Here is a 20,918-nt window from a genome sequence, read left to right on the forward strand (position 1 = left end):
TCAGCGTCCTTTGAGGGCTCACTAAATAGTGACAGACTCTTACTGTGGATTACAGCTGCTAAGTGTTGTTTAATAATGACATACTCACTATTTGGCAGCTCTTACTGTAATTCATAGCTGTCAAGTGTTGATTAATGGTTACATACTCACTATTTGGCAGCTCTTACTGTAATTTATAGCTGTCAAGTGTTGATTAATGGTTACACACTCACTATTTGGCAGCTCTTACTGTGGATTACAGCTGCTAAGTGTTGATTAATAATTAAATACTCACTATTTGGCAGCTCTTCCTGTAATTCATAGCTGTCAAGTGTTGACTAATGGTTACATACTCACTATTTGGCAGCTCTTCCTGTGGATTATAGCTGTTAAGTGTTGATTAAATGTAGAGTATATCTAGAATATATTTATATTATTTATATATTATATATATAATATATAATATATATTATATTATTTATTATTATTATTGTCTATTGTGAGCGAACTGTGGTGCTGAATTTCCCCCAGGGATCAATAAAGTACTTTCTATTCTATTCTATTCTAATAATGGTTACATACTCACTATTTGGCAACTCCTACAGTGGATTATAGCTGTTAAGTGTTGATTAATAATTACATACTCACTATTTGGCAGCTCTTACTGTGGATTATAGCTGTTAAGTGTTGATTAATAATTACTTACTCACTATTTGGCAACGCTTACAGTGGATTATAGCTGTTAAGTGTTGATTATTAAGTACATACTCACTTTTTGGCAGCTCTTACTGTAATTCATAGCTGTCAAGTGTTGATTAATAAGTATTTACTTACGTATACAGTATATATATATATATATATATATATATATATATATATATATATATATATATATATATATATATATATATATATATATCCATAGACAGATCTCATCATTATATATATATATATATATATATATATATATATATATATATATATATATATATATATATATATATTATATATATATATATATATATATATATATATATATATATATATATATATATATATATATATATATATATATAATGATATATATATATATATATATATATATATCAATGATCCTAGGAGCTATGTTGTCCGGGGGCTTTATGCCCCCTGGTAGGGTCTCCCAAGACAAACTGGTCCTAGGTGGGGGATCAGACAAAGAGCAGCTCGAAGACCTCTATGAAGAAAACAAGCAAGGAACCCAGATTTCCCTTGCCCGGACGCGGGTCACCGGGGCCCCCCTCTGGAGCCAGGCCCGGAGGTGGGGCACGATGGCGAGCGCCTGGTGGCCGGGCCTGTCCCCATGGGGCCCGGCCGGGCACAGCCCGAAGAGGCAACGTGGGTCCCCCCTCCAATGGGCTCACCACCCATAGTAGGGGTCATAGAGGTCGGGTGCGATGTGAGCTGGGCGGAAGCCGAGGGCAGGGCACTTGGCGGTCCGATCCTCGGCTACAGAAGCTAGCTCTTGGGACGTGGAACGTCACCTCGCTGGGGGGGAAGGAGCCTGAGCTAGTGCGTGAGGTGGAGAAGTTCCGGCTAGATATAGTCGGACTCACTTCGACGCACAGCAAGGGCTCTGGAACCAGTTCTCTCGAGAGGGGCTGGACTCTCTTCCACTCTGGCGTTGCCGGCAGTGAGAGGCGACGGGCTGGGGTGGCAATTCTTGTTTTCCCCCGGCTCAGAGCCTGTACGTTGGACGAGAGGGTAGCTTCCCTCCGCCTTCGGGTGGGGGAACGGGTCCTGACTGTGGTTTGCGCTTACGCGCCAAACCGCAGCTCAGAGTACCCACCCTTTTTGGATTCACTCGAGGGAGTACTGGAGAGTGCTCCCCCGGGTGATTCCCTCGTTCTACTGGGGGACTTCAATGCTCATGTTGGCAGCGACAGTGAAACCTGGAGAGGCGTGATTGGGAAGAATGGCTGCCCGGATCTGAACCCGAGCGGTGTTATGTTATTGGACTTTTGTGCCCGTCACAGATTGTCCATAACGAACACCATGTTCAAACATAAGGGTGTCCATATGTGCACTTGGCACCAGGACACCCTAGGCCGCAGTTCCATGATCGACTTTGTAGTTGTGTCATCGGATTTGCGGCCTCATGTTTTGGACACTCGGGTGAAGAGAGGGGCGGAGCTTTCTACCGATCACCACCTGGTGGTGAGTTGGCTGCGATGGTGGGGGAGGATGCCGGACAGACCTGGCAGGCCCAAACGCATTGTGAGGGTTTGCTGGGAACGTCTGGCAGAGTCTCCTGTCAGAGAGAGTTTCAATTCCCACCTCCGGAAGAACTTTGAACATGTCACGAGGGAGGTGCTGGACATTGAGTCCGAATGGACCATGTTCCGCGCCTCTATTGTCGAGGCGGCTGATTGGAGCTGTGGCCGCAAGGTAGTTGGTGCTTGTCGTGGCGGTAATCCTAGAACCCGTTGGTGGACACCGGCGGTGAGGGATGCCGTCAAGCTGAAGAAGGAGTCCTATCGGGTTCTTTTGGCTCATAGGACTCCTGAGGCAGCGGACAAGTACCGACAGGCCAGGCGGTGTGCGGCTTCAGCGGTCGCAGAGGCAAAAACTCGGACATGGGAGGAGTTCGGTGAGGCCATGGAAAACGACTTCCGGACGGCTTCGAAGCAATTCTGGACCACCATCCGCCGCCTCAGGAAGGGAAAGCAGTGCACTATCAACACCGTGTATGGCGAGGATGGTGTTCTGCTGACCTCGACTGCGGATGTTGTGGATCGGTGGAGGGAATACTTCGAAGACCTCCTCAATCCCACCAACACGTCTTCCTATGAGGAAGCAGTGCCTGGGGAGTCTGTGGTGGGCTCTCCTATTTCTGGGGCTGAGGTTGCTGAGGTAGTTAAAAAGCTCCTCGGTGGCAAGGCCCAGGGGGTGGATGAGATCCGCCCGGAGTTCCTTAAGGCTCTGGATGCTGTGGGGCTGTCTTGGTTGACAAGACTCTGCAGCATCGCGTGGACATCGGGGGCGGTACCACTGGATTGGCAGACCGGGGTGGTGGTTCCTCTCTTTAAGAAGGGGAACCGGAGGGTGTGTTCTAACTATCGTGGGATCACACTCCTCAGCCTTCCCGGTAAGGTCTATTCAGGTGTACTGGAGAGGAGGCTACGCCGGATAGTCGAACCTCGGATTCAGGAAGAACAGTGTGGTTTTCGTCCTGGTCGTGGAACTGTGGACCAGCTCTATACTCTCGGCAGGGTCCTTGAGGGTGCATGGGAGTTTTCCCAACCAGTCTACATGTGTTTTGTGGACTTGGAGAAGGCATTCGACCGTGTCCCTCGGGAAGTCCTGTGGGGAGTGCTCAGAGAGTACGGGGTATCGGACTGTCTGATTGTGGCAGTCCGCTCCCTGTATGATCAGTGCCAGAGCTTGGTCCGCATTGCCGGTAGTAAGTCGGACACATTTCCAGTGAGGGTTGGACTCCGCCAAGGCTGCCCTTTGTCACCGATTCTGTTCATAACTTTTATGGACAGAATTTCTAGGCGCAGTCATGGCGTTGAGGGGATCTGGTTTGGTGGCTGCAGGATTAGGTCTCTGCTTTTTGCAGATGATGTGGTCCTGATGGCTTCATCTGGCCAGGATCTTCAGCTCTCACTGGATCGGTTCGCAGCTGAGTGTGAAGCGACTGGGATGAGAATCAGCACCTCCAAGTCCGAGTCCATGGTTCTCGCCCGGAAAAGGGTGGAGTGCCATCTCCGGGTTGGGGAGGAGATCTTTCCCCAAGTGGAGGAGTTCAAGTACCTCGGAGTCTTGTTCACGAGTGGGGGAAGAGTGGATCGTGAGATCGACAGGCGGATCGGTGCGGCGTCTTCAGTAATGCGGACGCTGTATCGATCCGTTGTGGTGAAGAAGGAGCTGAGCCGGAAGGCAAAGCTCTCAATTTACCGGTCGATCTACGTTCCCATCCTCACCTATGGTCATGAGCTTTGGGTGAGAAGCTCTGCCATCCGGGAGGAGCTCAAAGTAAAGCCGTTGCTCCTCCACATCGAGAGGAGCCAGATGAGGTGGTTCGGGCATATATATATATATATATATATATATATATATATATATATATATATATATATATATATATATATATATATATATATATATATATATATATATATATATATACTGTATACGTTAGGTCAGTAAAAAACTCAGAGGCTATTTCATACCTACAAGCCTGTTTGGCAAGTTTCCCTTTTTTTATAAAAATCCCCTGAAGAGCAGGGAAAAATTGTTAAAATTGTTAAAATTGGTACCGTTGAGTAATTGGTACTGTACGATCCATTGATTTATTTAATTTTGATTGAAACTTTTATTAGTAGATTGCACGGTGCAGTACATATTCCGTACAATTGACCACTAAATGGTAACACCCGAATAAGTTTTTCAACTTGTTTAAGTCGGGGTCCACGTTAATCAATTCATGGTACAAATATATACTATCATCATAATACAGTCATCGCACAAGTTAATCATCAGAGTATATACATTGAATTATTTACATTATTTACAATCCGGGGGGTGGGATGAGGAGGGTTTGGTTGATATCAGCACTTCAGTCATCAACAATTGCATCATCGGAGAAATGGACATTGAAACAGTGTTGGTCTGACTTGGTAGGATATGTACAGCGAGCAGAGAACATAGTGAGTTCAGAAAGCATAAGAACAAGTTTATACATTTGATTATTTCCATTTGGTTATTTACAATCTGGGGAGGTGGGATGTGGAAGGGGGAGGGTGTTAGTCAAGGGTTGAAGTTGCCTGGAGGTGTTCTTTTAGTGCGGTTTTGAAGGAGGATAGAGATGCCCTTTCTTTTACCCCTGTTGGGAGTGCATTCCATATTGATGTGGCATAGAAGGAGAATGAGTTAAGACCTTTGTTAGATCGGAATCTGGGTTTAACGTGGTTAAAAACGTGGTCCAAATGTGAACGGTACCAATCCCTAGGGTACCAGTGGTTCTATCATATTCACAATTACGTGCTTGTAAACCTGCAGATTTGTGGTCATTTTTGGCCGTTTGTGGGGAAAACACTGCCCATTCATAAAATGTATCTCTGAAAATCGTTCGTTTCTTCGCAGATAACACGTTTCATCTCTCAAGTGTGTTTAGAAATACGTGATCATGTGTAATACCGTGTGGCTAGGGAAGCATTAGCGCTCAACTCTGTCACAACTCTTTAGCACAAGTTAAAAATACCATTGTGAATTGTAACTGGAATTATGCAGACGCAGCTTAGAGAAGCGCCTTTTTTTGGCCGACAGCTAGCCCGGCGCACCCCGTGGCCTGCGGAACAAGGGTGCCGCATAGCGCTTGAGTGCTGGATGGAACCACGTTTAGCTGTGTTTTATGGATAAATGTTCTGCACTTATAGGTATTTTTAACACACTTCTTATTTTATTTTATTTTATTTTCGTTCTTATTAATTTTATTGTATTGTATTTTAGTTTTGTTTTTATTCATTTTATTGTATTGTATTTTACAGTATTTTATTTTATTTTAGTTTAGTTTTTATTTATTTTATTAGATTTTATTTTAGTTGATTTTTTTAATTTTGTTTAATTAAATTTTTTTAGTTCATTTTAGTTTTGTTTAGTTTTTATTCCTTTTATTTAATTGTATTTTATTTTATTTTATTTTATTTTATTTTAGTTTCATTTTTATTCATTTTATTGTATTGTATTTTGGTTTAGTTTAATTTATTTTATGTTATTTTAGTTTTTTTTATTGATTTAATTTTATTGTATTGTACAGTATTTTTTTATTTTATTTTAGTTTATTCTAGTTTTTATTCATTTTATTTTAGTTTAGTTTAGTTGTTTTTTTAAATTAAATTTAATTAAAAAAAAATTTTTGGTTTAGTTTTTATTCATTTTATTTAATTGTATTTTATTTTACTTTCGTTTTTATTCATTTTATTTTATTGTATTGTACAGTATTTTTATTTTATTTTATTTTATTTGTATTTATTTTTTATTTTATTTTAGTTTAGTTTTAATTTATTTTATTGTATTTTATTTTTTATTTTATTTTATTTTATTCTAGTTTTTATTCATTTTATTTTAGTTTAGTTTAGTTGTTTTTTTAAATTTAATTTAATTTAATTTTTTTTTGGTTTAGTTTTTATTCATTTTATTTAATTGTATTTTATTTTATTTTAGTTTCATTTTTATTCATTTTATTTTATTGTATTGTACAGTATTTTTATTTTATTTTATTTGTATATATTTTTTATTTTAGTTTTGTTTTAATTTAATTTATTTTATTTTTTATTTTATTTTATTTTATAGTTTTTATTCATTTTATTTTAGTTTAGTTTAGTTGTTTTTTTAAATTTAATTTAATTAAATTTTTTTTTTGGTTTAGTTTTTATTCATTTTATTTAATTGTATTTTATTTTATTTTAGTTTCGTTTTTATTCATTTTATTTTATTGTATTGTACAGTATTTTTATTTTATTTTATTTTATTTGTATTTATTTTTTATTTTAGTTTAGTTTTAATTTATTGTATTTTATTTTATTGTTTTTATTATTTTTTTAATTTTATTTTAGTTTTTATTTATTTTATTTTATTTTACACTATTTTTATTTATTTATTTTTACATGGCAAACAAAATTTATTGGATATTTTACAGGTAAAACCCGGTAGCTTAGACGCCAGAATTTTACGTAAAATGTACGTACATTTTTACAGAGAATTGCTGTAAATTGAAAAATGGTAGCATAAAAGTATTTCATCGGGAAACGACACAATATGAAAGAGGAGCTTTTATTTGGTGACGTCTTAACGATAACACACAGAAAGTCTTTTGTGCGACCCACAAAACGAGTGCAAGCTGACACAAGCTGCGAGCAGAAGACCTTCACCTCCCGCGTGGCAACGCGCTCGCTCATCAAGGAGGCCTTGGCAGCGAGTAGCTGAGCCTTAACAAGCGCTTGATGAAGCTTTTAACATCAGACGCCATGGCGGGTATACACCACGCGGCCCAGCGAGGTCAGGCTATTCATTAGAGACGCCGCTGACTGCGACGTCGCCCACGTTTCAGCCGCGAGCTTCCGCGGCCGACCGCATCGGGCTAAGTTAGCGCTTGGTTCGCCTAATAGGCGGTGTTCCGTTTGATCGCGTTAACTAACGGCTCCCGGCGCTTTCCGGCGTGGGTTGGGGGGGGTCACATTGTTCACATGTGACAGCAAGAAAAACATCTTGATGGGCGCCAGTTTACCAGGAGGGCCTTTCACTCCTGATGAAGAGGAGGAGACAGAATTGACTGACAGAAAGGCTGAGGAGCGTGTGTGGTCATCACTTTGGACGCGCTGAATGAAAGTCCGAGCCTCCGAGTTCGATTGATCAGGAAAAACTCATTAGGACCGACCTGTCAGTCACCATTCAGGGGGAAAGTGCAACTATCCTTGCCTTAGTGCACTCCAGTAAGTACACTCTGTACTTAATTCCTGAGTCTGCTTGAGCATTTTTTAATTTGGACGATTCCAGTTTTGATTCTCAAAGTCGGTTCTTTTAAGACACAAGTTAAACTCAAGGCAGAGGAGCCACTTCATTTAAATCGGCCAGCTATATCATTCAATGTGGTCTGATACATCATTTATTGTGGCTCACCATGTCATTCCATGTGGTCCGCCGTATAATTGAATGTGGCCAGATGCATCATTTAATGTGGTCTGCCAAGTTATTCAATGTGGTCCGCGATATCATTCAATGTAGTCTTCTACATCATTTAAGGTGGCCTGCCATGTCATTCAATGTGGTCCGCCGTATCATTTAAGGTGGAAAGCTATATCATTCAACGTGGTCTGATACATCATTTAATGTGGCCAGCTATATCATTCAATGTAGTCTTCTACATCATTAATGTGGCCCGCCGTGTCATTCCACGTGGTCCGCCGTATAATTGAATGTGGCCAGATACATCATTTAATGTGGTCTGCCAAGTTATTCAATGTGGTCCGCGATATCATTCAATGTAGTCTTCTACATCATTTAAGGTGGCCTGCCATGTCATTCAATGTGGTCCGCCGTATCATTTAATGTGGAAAGCTATATAATGCAACGTGGTCTGATACATCATTTATGTGGCCAGCTATATCATTCAATGTAGTCTTCTACGTCATTTAATGTGGCCCGCCGTATCATTCCACGTGGTCCACCGTATAATTGAATGTGGCCAGATACATCTTTTAATGTGGTTTGCCATGTTATTCAATGTGGTCCGCGATATCATTCAATGTAGTCTTCTACATCATTTAAGGTGGCCTGCCATGTCATTCAATGTGGTCCGCCGTATCATTTAAGGTGGACAGCTATATCATTCAATGTGGTCTGATACATCATTTAATGTGGCCAGCTATATCATTCAATGTAGTCTTCTACATCATTTAATATGGCCCGCCGTGTCATTCCACGTGGTCCGCCGTATAATTGAATGTGGCCAGATACATCATTTAACGTGGTCTGCCATGTTATTCAATGTGGTCCGCGATATCATTCAATTTAGTCTTCTACATCATTTAAGGTGGCCTGCCATGTCATTCAATGTGGTCCGCCGTATCATTTAACGTGGAAAGCTATATAATGCAACGTGGTCTGATACATCATTTATGTGGCCAGCTATATCATTCAATGTAGTCTTCTGCGTCATTTAACGTGGCCCGCCGTGTCATTCCACGTGGTCCACCGTATAATTGAATGTGGCCAGATACATCTTTTAATGTGGTTTGCCATGTTATTCAATGTGGTCCGCTATATCATTCAATGTAGTCTTCTGCATCATTTAAGGTGACCTGCCATGTCATCCAATGCGGTCCGCCGTATCATTTAACGTGGACAGCTATATCATTCAACGTGGTCAGATACATCATTTAATGTAGCCTGCCATATCTTTCAAAGTGTTCTGCCACATCATTTTTTGTGGTCCGCCACATCATTTAAAGTGACCCGTCTTGTCATTTAATGTGGTCTGCTACATCATTTAATGTGGCCAGCTCCATCATCCAAAGTGTTCTGCCACATTATTTATTGTGGTCTGCCAGTTCATTTAATGTGGCCCACCATGTCATTCAATGTGGTCTGCCGCATCATTTAACGTGGCCAGCTATATCATTCAATGTAGTCTGATACATCATTTAATGTGGCCAGCTATATCATTCAAGCTAGTCTTCTACATAATTTAATTTGGCCTGCCATGTTATTCTGTGTGGTCCGCAATATCATTCAATGTAGTCTTCTACATCATTTAATGTGGCCAGCTATATCATTCAATGTAGTCTTCTACATCATTTGATGTAGCCTGCCATGTTATTCAATGTGGTCCGCGATATCATTCAATGTAGTCTTCTACACCATTTAATGTGGCCTGCCATATCATTCAAAGTAGTCTGCCGTATCATTCAATGTGGCCAGCTATATCATTCAATGTAGTCTTGTACATAATTTAACGTAGCCCGCCATGTCATTCAATGTGGTGCGCTGTATCATTTAAGGTGGCCAGATACATCATTCCATGTGGTCTGCTACATCATTTAAAGTGGCCATCTATATCATTCAATGTGGTCTGATACATCATTTAAAGTGGCCTGCCATGTTATTCAATGTTGTCCGCCGTATCACTTAATGTGGCCAGCTATATCATTCAACTCGTCTGATACATCATTTAAAGTGGCCAGCTATATCATTCAATGTGGTCTGATACATCATTTAATGTGGCCAGCTATATCATTCAATGTGGTCTGATACATAATTTAATGTGGCCAGCTATATCATTCAATGTAGTCTTCGACATCACTTAATGTGGCCCGCCATGTCATCCAATGTGGTCCGCCATATCATTTAATGTGGACAGCAATATCATTCAATGTGGTCTGATACATCATTTAATGTGGCCAGCTATATCATTCAATGTAGTCTTCTACATCATTTAATGTGGCCCGCCATGTCATTCCATGTGGTCCTTTGTATAATTTAATGTGGCCAGATACATCATTTAATGTGGCCTGCCATGTCATTCAAAGTGGTCTGCCGATCATTTATGGTGGCCAGCTATTTCATTCAATGTAGTCTTCTACATCATCTAATGTGGCCCGCCTTGTCATTCCATGTGGTCCGTTGTATAACTTAATGTGGCCAGATACATAATTTAAAGTGGCCTGCCATATCATTCAAAGTGGTCTGCTGTATAATTTAATGTGGCCAGCTATTTCATTCAATGTAGTCTTCTACATCATTTTAAGTGGCCCGCCATGTCATTCCATGTGGTGCGCTGTATCATTTAAGGTGACCAGCTATATCATTCAACGTGGTCTGATACATCATTTAACCTAGCCTGCCATGTAATTGAATGCGGTCCGCCATATCATTTAACGTGGTCCGCCAGAAGGTCCCAAAGTGGCCCAAAGAACCCCAAATAGTTCTAAGGTCCCAAAGTAAAGAGGTCATACAGAAAAGAGCCATGCTGGCCTTTGCTCAGAAGGCACAGACGAGCGAAAGCCATCTCCTCCACAAGACCATCACGGAGAGACCACAGCGCGAGCACCTTAAGTCCCTTTGCGATACAGGTCTAGGAGTTGCTCAGTACAACTCCAGCTGACCGGGTCAAGGCGAGGTGGAGGGAACAGTGGAAAGCAGCAGAACCATCTCGGCTTCACAACCACATGGAGGATCCCACAGATGTCCCTGGTCAGTACCTGCCCCGTAAGCAGTGGACAACCCTCAACCACCTGAGGACAGACGTGGGACGCCTCACAGACAGTGGACCACATTATGACCAGCTGCCCGAAACACCACCCACCACATGGCGACCTAGGCCTGATGAACCTGGATGACGAGACTCTGGACAACGGAGCTGAGGATCTGCTCAGTACCCCATAAAAAACCCTAAAAGTCCTGGTGCTCCAAAAGGTACACCATGTTCTTAAAAGAGTTCGGGGCAGACTTTTTGGGCAACCTTATTCATCATTTGGACCACTTGGGTTCTTTTGGGACCTCCCCGGACCCCTTTGGACCTAGATGGGTAAAATCCGAACCTCGTAGATACTTAGAAAATCAGATTAGGGTTAGTTTGAGGAAATAAAAACAACCAAGCACCCTCTCTCCCTAAATCAGGGCAGGTACAAGTATATTTAATAACAAAATAAGGTTAGTGCAGCCAGGGAGTGCACAAAAAACTAAACTAGTTTCAGTTTCTAGCAAACGTCTGAAAGACAGGGCTGGCATATAAAGCAGCCTGATTGGCCAACGGGAGCAGGTGTGTCCTGATTGCCCATAAGAGAGACAGGCATACTTGCCAACCTAGAGACCTCCAATTTCGGGAGTGGGGGGGGTGTGGTTGGGGGCGTGGTTAAGAGGGGAGGAGTATATTGACAGCTAGAATTCACCAAGTCAAGTATTTCATATATATATATATATATATATATATATATATATATATATATATATATATATATATATATATATATATATATATACGGCATATATATATATATATATATATACATCCTGAAAATATGCAAACAAAACTGTGTTTAGATAATTGATACTTCAAAGTTGCATAAATAAATATTAAGGAATATAACATAACTTGGCTTCTGAGAGCTTCAAAATGTAATGAATAAAATGCTAAAGTTGTTGATAAACAAGCAATTATTTCAATAATTAAATATGGTCATTTTAAATGAATTATTATGATCATTTAAAATTAATTATTTCAAATATGTTTATTTTAATGTATAATTCTATGGCTGGATGTAATAAGGAGTCAGAAAAAATACAAATAAAAATACAATCAATTTTGATGTTTTTAGTAAAATATAGTAAAAATGTTTTTTGTTTTTTTTTAAATTAATATACAGTATATATTTAAATTTAGGTAAGATAAACATAATAATACAATTTATCTCTAGTCTGGATTTTTTAGTTCTTGTCACCCTGTTGTCCTCCCGTCATGAAAAAAGGCTGTCCTCACTCAGGTCGCATGGAGCTGGAGGGGGCGTGGCCTCCAGCTCCGGCTGAAAATCGGGAGATTTTCGGGAGAATATTTGTCCCGGGAGGTTTTCGGGAGAGGCGCTGAATTTCGGGAGTCTCCCGGAAAATTCAGGAGGGTTGGCAAGTATGGAGACAGGTCAGCGGTGCAGTGACAGGAAATGAAAGCACACAGGAAGTGGTAACAAGAAAATAAGAGCGCTGGAACAGAACAGGTAAAAACAACACAAGTTCCAAAAACCGTCACGGAGGCTCAGACAATGGGCGGACAACATCAGTCTTCATCTTTTTAGTTGACTTTTTGCCCTTTTGGAAGTCTTACACACCTGAGGCAAACTCTTCTGATGGCGGCGCGTCAAAGGAAGTGAAAGTGAGAAGCGAAACTGCCGCTCCAAATGCCTCCACCGTCATTAAGGATCTCATTATTGACACTTCCTGTCTCTGCCTCCCTTTTCCAGTAGAGAATTGTTTACTACACACTAAAAAATGTTGGGTTATATTTTCAACCCAAACGCCTGTTGAGTCATATTTATGGGTTACTTCGGAAGGAGTTGGGTAGTTTTTGTAACCCAAACCAGTAACCCAGCATCTTCAAAAACTAAAAGTTGACATTTGGACGAGAGATGTCCGATAATGGCTTTTTTGACGATATCCGATATTGTCCAACTCTTAAATACCGATTCCGATATCAACCGATACCGATATATACAGTCGTGGAATTAACACATCATTATGCCTAATTTTGTTGTGATGCCTCGCTGGATGCATTAAACAATGTAACAAGATTTTCCAAAATAAATCAACTCAAGTTATGGAAAAAAAATGCCAACATGGCACTGCCATATTTATTATTGAAGTCACAAAGTGCATTATTTTTTTTAACATGCCTCAAAACAGCAGCTTGGAATTTGGGGACATGTTCTCCCTGAGAGAGCATGAGGAGGTTGAGGTGGGCGGGGTAGCGGGTGGGGGGTGTGTATTGTAGCGTCCCTGAAGAGTTAGTGCTGCAAGGGGTTCTGGGTATTTGTTCTGTTGTGTTTATGTTGTGTTACGGTGCGGATGTTCTCCCGAAATGTGTTTGTCATTCTTGTTTGGTGTGGGTTATTTGTAACAGTGTTAAAGTTGTTTATACGGCCACCCTCAGTGTGACCTGTATGGCTGTTGACCAAGAATGCCTTGCATTCACTTGTGTGTGTGAAAAGCCGTAGATATTATGTGACCGGGCCGGCACGCAAAGGCAGTGCCTTTAAGGTTTATTGGTGCTCTGTACTTCTCCCTATGTCCGTGTACCACTCCGTACAAAGCGTTTTAAAAAGTCACAAATTTTACTATTTGAAACCGATACCGATAATTTCCGATAATACATTTTAAAGCATTTATCGGCCGATTATATCGGCAGCCCAATATTATCGGACATCTCTAATTTGGACTACAAAAAATCTGAAAATAACCTGTAAATAACCAAGTTATTTGGTAGAATTGACCCAGCATTGCAGTTAAAATGACCCAGCATTTGGGTTGAATTTATAACCCCTCTTGCTGGGTTAAACTAACCCAGCGTTGGTTTGGTCCAATAGTTTACACAGCAGCTAGGTAGAAAACGGCCCAAATTGGGTCGTTTTTAACCCCAGCGTTTTTATACAGTGTAGAAGTTCCGACCCTGGCCGAGGACTGGTTACGTTGATACGAGCATCGTGAAGCAGTTCCCATAGCAACGGCTCAAAATGCACTACACTTTGACGGTCTGACGGGACAGGAGCCATCTTGGAAATTAAGCACACACTTCTTCCACTCAGCCTACTTGTGAAACACTGTCGCCGCCTTCCTGTGCCTCCCCCCGACCCCCCGGCGACGCGCTCGGGTCCGCTTTTAGTGGATCAATGACGAGTCAAAGAGGCGTAAGAAAAGAGCAAGATCAAGCGCCGGAGTGATATCAAGATTGGTACGTGGAGGCCCGCCGCATGGCTGAAAGGGCTTCTGGCGGCGAGCTGAGGCACGCCGCAGGAGACGTCTGCGCGTCTCAGATCACACGGGAAAGAGAAACATGCATTTCCACTCACTGATACTGCCGGGATCTAACGAGCACGTAATCATTTTGTCCCTTCAAAGGAGCCTTTGTGGCTGGGAAAGAGACAAGTGAGCACACTTCAGGATTAGTGCACACCTTTTTTTTTTTTTAAATCATAATTTACAGACTGTCCTAAGTCTGCAAATTATTTTGACACATTTGAAAATATATAATATGAATATAAAAAAATATATTATTTTCCTTTTAATTTACTGTATTAATTGTATATTTTAATGTTAATATATACCGAAAATATTGTCTGATTACAAGAAAAATTTAAAAGCAAAATGTATATTTTTTAATGTTTCATTATTGGATCAAATATGTTGGTAATTACTATATCTTTTCATTTTTGACGTAAATTAATTGTGATTATTTGTAAAATATTTAACTGATTATTGCTGTATTTTCATTTTATTTATGAATTCTGTATTTTATTCTTATGTTTTTCATATGACTATGAAAACATATATTATATTCCTTTTAATTTAGTGTATTAATTACTGTATATAATATGGATACAAAAATATATTATATTCCTTTTAATTTACTGTATTAATTGTATAATTTAATGTTTCATTATTAGATACAATATATTGTTAATTACTATATAATTAGAGTTTTGACATAAATTAATTGTGATTATTTGTAAAATATTGAACTGATTATTGCTGTATTTCCATTTTATTTATGAATTATACATTTTATTCTTAAGTTTTTTTTATATGAATATAAAACTATATTATATTCCTTTTAATTTACTGTATTAATTGTGTATTTTAATTTTCATTATTAGAAAAATATGCTGTTAATTACTATATATTTCATTTTTTACATAAATTAATTGTGATTGTTCGTAAAATGTTTAACTTGCGGAGCTCCTAAAGGGACATGGGGGAAAAAAATGTTTTAATAATTTATTTTTTATTTTTTATTTTTTCAAGACATGTATCTCGTGCGCACGAGGAACTTTTTATAAAGTTATAAAAAAATGTAAAAAAACATTTTATAATTTTTTTTTTTTTTAGACATGTATCTCTGCGCACGAGAAAGTTTCTCGTGCGCTCGAGATACATGTCTAAAAAAAAAAAAAAAAAATAATAATAATATATATATATCTTTTTTAGACATGTACTGTATCTCGTGCGCACGAGAAACTATCTCGTGCGCACGAGATACATGTCTAAAAAAAAACAAAAAACTAATTATATATATATATATATATATATATATATATATATATATATATATATATTTTCATAACTTTATAAAAAGTTTCTTGTGCGCACGAGAAAGTTTCTCGTGCGCACGAGATACATGTCTAAAAAAACAAACAAAAAAAAAAAAAAATTATAAAAAATGTTTTTTCCCCCATGTCCCTTTAGGGGCTCCGTATTAACTGAATATTTCAGTATTTCCATTTTATTTATGAATCCTTCATTTTATTCTTATGTTTTCAATAAGATTTTTTAGATAACATTTGTTAATTTTTTTTTTTTTTTAAATAAGTCATATTTGAAATGGCAAGGGTCCTTGTGATCCATCCACTATCTTCAGCATCATAGCTGGAGTCTATCCCAGAGGCGGGGTCCCCTTCGCCCAATCACAGCCAAGCATCCACAGCAACGGCCAATGAAAGCTTCTCTTACCGTCTTGCTCCGTCTTGGTCATCTCCACCAGCTTCTTCTGTTTCAACGTGTCCACCACGTCCGCCAGGCTCCCTTTGCGGCGTTCCGGCGTGCCGAAGGTGGCGCCCGACACAGTCTGCTCGCCGCGATCCCCCCGGGAACACTCCTCCGGCTTGGGCGGGGAGGCGGAGTTGGCCCGGTAGGAGTAGGCGGAGCATCCTTTAGCGCCGTCGTGGTCCTGACAGGAGACAAGGATGAAGATCAGGATGTATGTTTGACCAAGTCCAACCACACACTGACCCCTCATGCTTACACTTAAGTCTTTTAAGCGCGCTCAAAACGCTTATAAAGCTGAGTGTGTATTGCATTTACCACACTAGATAGTCGGGGAAAGACTACAGTAACTCCAATGGTTGCATTTCATCATTAAAAGGAGACAAGAGAAAGTTTGCGACTACTGTAAAAAAAACATATATATATGTATATATGGGTTGTACTTGTATAGCGCTTTTCTACCTCCAAGGTACTCAAAGCGCTTTGACACTACTTCTATATATATACATATCATATACAGTACAGGCCAAAAGTTTGGACACGCCTTCTCATTCAATAGGTTTTTTTTATTTTCATGACTACCGGTATTTACATTGTAGATTGTCACTGAAGGCATCAAAACTATGAATGAACACATGTGGAGTTATGTACTTAACAAAAAAAGGTGAAATAACTGAAAACATGTTTTATATTCTAGTTTCTTCAAAACAGTCACCCTTTGCTCTGATTACCGTTTTGCACACTCTTGGCATTCTCTCCATGAGCTTAAAGAGGTAGTCGCCTGAAATGGTTTTCACTTCACAGGTGTCATAGTTTTGATGCCTTCAGTGACAATCGACAACGTAAATAGTCATGAAAATAAAGAAAACGCATATATATATATATATATATATATATATATATATATATATATATATATATATATATATATATATATATATATAATATCATTAGATGACATTTTATTGTACTTTTCACTGGAATTTCTCCAATTTGGTGGATTATTTCCAGTATTATCTGGCACTGTACTGATTATTTATTTTGCGGATGGGGGTGATAATCTATATTTATTATATATATATATATATATATATATATATATATATATACACTGTATATATACATATATACTATATAATAAATATACAATCAGAGTAAATATATATGCATATATATTTATTTACATATATATGTATTTACAAATATGTACATATATTTACATATAAGCATTACTGTCATATATATATATATATATATATATATATATATATATATATATATATATATATATATATATATAATATATATTTACATATAAGGATTACTGTCATATATATATATATATATGTATATACATATATATATACATATACATATATATATATATATATATATATATATATATATATATATATATATATATATATATATATATATATATATATATATATATATATATATAAATAATATCATTAGATGACATTTTATTGTACTTTTCACTGGAATTTCTTCAATTTGGTGGATTATTTCCAGTCTTATTTGGCACTGTACTGATTTATTTTGCGGATGGGGGTGATAATCTATATTTATTTTATATATATATATATATATATATATATATATATATATATATATATATATATATATATATATATATATATACTGTATATATATATATATTTTTTTTCTTTTTTTTTTTCTTTTTCTTTTTTTTTTCTTTTTTTTTTATATATATACATACATATATATATATATACTATATAATAAATATACAATCACAGTAAATATATATGCATATATATTTATTTACATATATATGTATTTACAAATATGTACATATATTTACATATAAGCATTACTGTCATATATATATATATATAATATATATTTACATATAAGCATTACTGTCATATATATATATATATATATATATATATATATATATATATATATATATATATATATATATATATATTTACTGTGACTTTATTTACTGTGATTTTTACACCGGATTACTGAAAATGGAAAAACTGTACCACTGTTAAAGTTAAAGTTAAAGTTAAAGTACCAATGATTGTCACACACACACTAGGTGTGGTGAAATTTGTCCTCTGCATTTGACCCATCCCCTTGATCACCCCCTGGGAGGTGAGGGGAGCAGTGGGCAGCAGCGGCGCCGCGCCCGGGAATCATTTTTGGTGATTTAACCCCCAATTCCAACCCTTGATGCTGAGTGCCAAGCAGGGAGGTAATGGGTCCCATTTTTATAGTCTTTGGTATGACTCGGCCGGGGTTTGAACTCACAACCTACCGATCTCAGGGCGGACACTCTAACCACTAGGCCACTGAGTAGGTTACTGTTTATAACTCTGGCTTCCACTTTTGTTTTTGTTTACCGTAAAAGCAGCGGTCATTGTTTTTACATTGCTTTCTTGAAAAATAGCAAAACGGCAAAAAAAACACAGTCAGCTCAGTCGCCAGAATTTTACGGTAAAAAAATCGAATGACTTTTATTTACAGTGTCAAAATGTATGAACTTCGGAAGTAGGGCACTAAGTAATGCACAGTGCACAAAATATAATAGGGCTGGCAGTAAAACAACATCAATATATATCGCGATATAATACAAATAGTTTTTGATAAAACGTTCAATAATTGTATCTCAACCTTGCTTCGGAAGTTGCGAAGCAAGGTTGGTTGCATGAACAAAGGCTCTCGTGCTAACAGCCAGTCAGGGAACAATATCAACTATCACGTTTGGTTGTCTGATTCTCTGCATGGAGTGAGAAGAGAAATGAAAAATAAAGAAATTGAGGCTAAAAGAGGAAAAGTCACCTGGCACTTTTTTGGATATAAAAAAAAAAAAAGGGACCGTAGTCAGACCAACCCCCTTTAGACCACAGCTGTAACTTCCTGGCACTAAACCTGCAGAAAATAGTTCTCAGGTTTCTCTATGTTTACATGTACCTAATGTAGTGACCCGCGGTATGTATTTGGGAGACCCGGCGAGAAGAAGCTCAATCCAGAATCTTCTGCTCTCACTCACACACTCAGCGAGCAGAGAAGCAGCAAAGGGTCAATGTCTCCAGAGGAGGACCCTTGCGGGGCTGCCTTCAGCAGTGCCTGCAGCGTGTGTGTGTGTGTGTGTGTGTGTGTGTGTGTGTGTGTGTGTGTGTGTGTGTGTGTGTGTGTGTGTGTGTGTGTGTGTGTGTGTGTGTGTGTGTGTGTGCATCACTATGCATGAGATCTTGCTCCTGCGTGTGTTTCATGAGTGTTTTATGAGCTGCAGTTCCAGAGTAGCCCCTCACCATGGTGGAAGAGCCGACATCCTCCCACGAGTCCGCGGCCCCTCGCTTCTCCCTGATTGGCTGCAGCTCGTCCAGGGGGCGGGGCTGGTCGGGAGGAGAGGGCGACGTGGTCTCCCTGGGACCCTCGTCGTCCACCCAGGCAGCGTTGTTGTCGTCGTCGTCCGCTTCCTCGGATGGAGCGCGAAAGGGAGGCGACACTCGCATGGAAGACATCATTCTGTGGGGGCAACAGGAAAATATGTCATGTTTCTTGCGGCCCCGCTTTAGGTTCATTACGGTAATGAGAATGGACTCTGTTTTGTTACTACCACACACACACACACACACACACACACACACACACACACACACACACACACACACACACGAGGAGCGATTGCGTGATGAAACGACACGTTTTATTCTACTCTTCCACTGCAAATTCCCTGACTTGGTGGATTATTTCCAGTCTTATTTGGCATTTTACTGATGATGTATTTTGTGGAAGGGGGCGATGATCAATAAGTATTTTAGAGAGGAGCGATTGCATATCGAAATGACACGTTTCATCCTACTGTTTCACTGAAATTTCTCCAATTTGGTGGATTATTTCCAATTTTATTTGGCATTGTACTGATTTTGTATTGTGTGAATGGACATGATTATCAATAATTATTTACTAGAGGAGCGATTGCAAAATGACATTACATATTTTATTCTACTGTTTTATTGCAATTTTACTAATTTGACAGAATATTTTCAATCCTGTTTGGCGTTGTACTGATCACATATTTTGTGGAAGGGGGTAATTATCAATACATTTTTGAGAGAGGAGCAATTGCATATCAAAATTACACGTTTTATTCTACAGTTTTACTGCAATTTTACTAATTTGACAGAATATTTTCAGTCTTATTTGGCGTTTTACCAATTATGTATTTTGTGGAAGGGGGCGATGATCAGTAAGTATTTGAGAGAGGAGCGATTGCATATCCAAATGACACGTTTTATCCTACCGTTTCACTGGAATGTCTCCAATTTGGTGGATTATTTCTAATTTTATTTGGCATTGTACTGATTTTGTATTGCGTGAATGGCCGTGATTATCAATAAGTATTTACTAGAGGAGCAATTGCATATCAAAATGACACGTTTTATTCTACTGTTTTACTGCAATTTTACTAATTTGACTTATTTGGCGTTTTACTAATTATGTATTTTGTGGAAGGGGGCGATGATCAATAAGTATTTTAGAAAGGAGCGATTGCATATCGAAATGACACATTTTATCCTAATGTTTCACTGAAATGTCTCCAATTTGGTGGGTTATTTCCTATTATATTTGACATTGTACTGATTTTGTGTTTTGCGGATGGGCGTGATCATCAGTAATTATTTACTAGAGGAGCGATTGCATAATTAATTTACATATTTTATTCTACTGTTTTACGGCAATTACTCTAATTTGACAGAATATTTCCAGTCGTGTTTGGCGTTGTACTAATCATGTATTTTGTGGAAGGGGTGATTATCAGTAAGTATTTGAGAGAGGAGCAATTGCATATCAAAATGACACGTTTTATTCTACTGTTCCACTGCAATTTCCCTGATTTAGTGGATTATTTCCAGTCTTATTTGGCATTTTACTGATGATGTATTTTGTGGAAGGGGGCAATGATCAATAAGTATTTTAGAGAGGAGCGATTGCATATCGAAATGACACGTTTTATCCTACTGTTTCACTGAAATGTCTCCAATTTGGTGGATTATTTCCAATTTTATTTGGCATTGTACTGATTTTGTATTGCGTGAATGGACGTGATTATCAATAATTATTTACTAGAGGAGCGATTGCAAAATGACATT

At 38.5% G+C, this 20,918-nt stretch overlaps 1 protein-coding gene across 1 annotated transcript in view; it reads right to left on the reverse strand.

Moving 5' to 3' along the window:
- LOC133572093 (transcription factor SOX-6-like) overlaps nucleotides 1-20,918 on the reverse strand; it is a 267,348-nt gene that overhangs the window by 147,998 nt on the left and 98,432 nt on the right. Inside the window, exons 3-4 of the mRNA XM_061924788.1 lie at nucleotides 19,074-19,290; nucleotides 15,733-15,949 (exon numbers count right to left, since the gene is read on the reverse strand). Coding sequence (XP_061780772.1) covers nucleotides 15,733-15,949; nucleotides 19,074-19,289 — 433 coding nt within the window. The 5' untranslated portion in view covers nucleotide 19,290. The remainder of the gene's footprint in view (nucleotides 1-15,732; nucleotides 15,950-19,073; nucleotides 19,291-20,918) is intronic.

The sequence above is a fragment of the Nerophis lumbriciformis genome, linkage group LG29 (genome assembly GCF_033978685.3).
Source record: "Nerophis lumbriciformis linkage group LG29, RoL_Nlum_v2.1, whole genome shotgun sequence".
NCBI lineage: Eukaryota > Metazoa > Chordata > Actinopteri > Syngnathiformes > Syngnathidae > Nerophis > Nerophis lumbriciformis.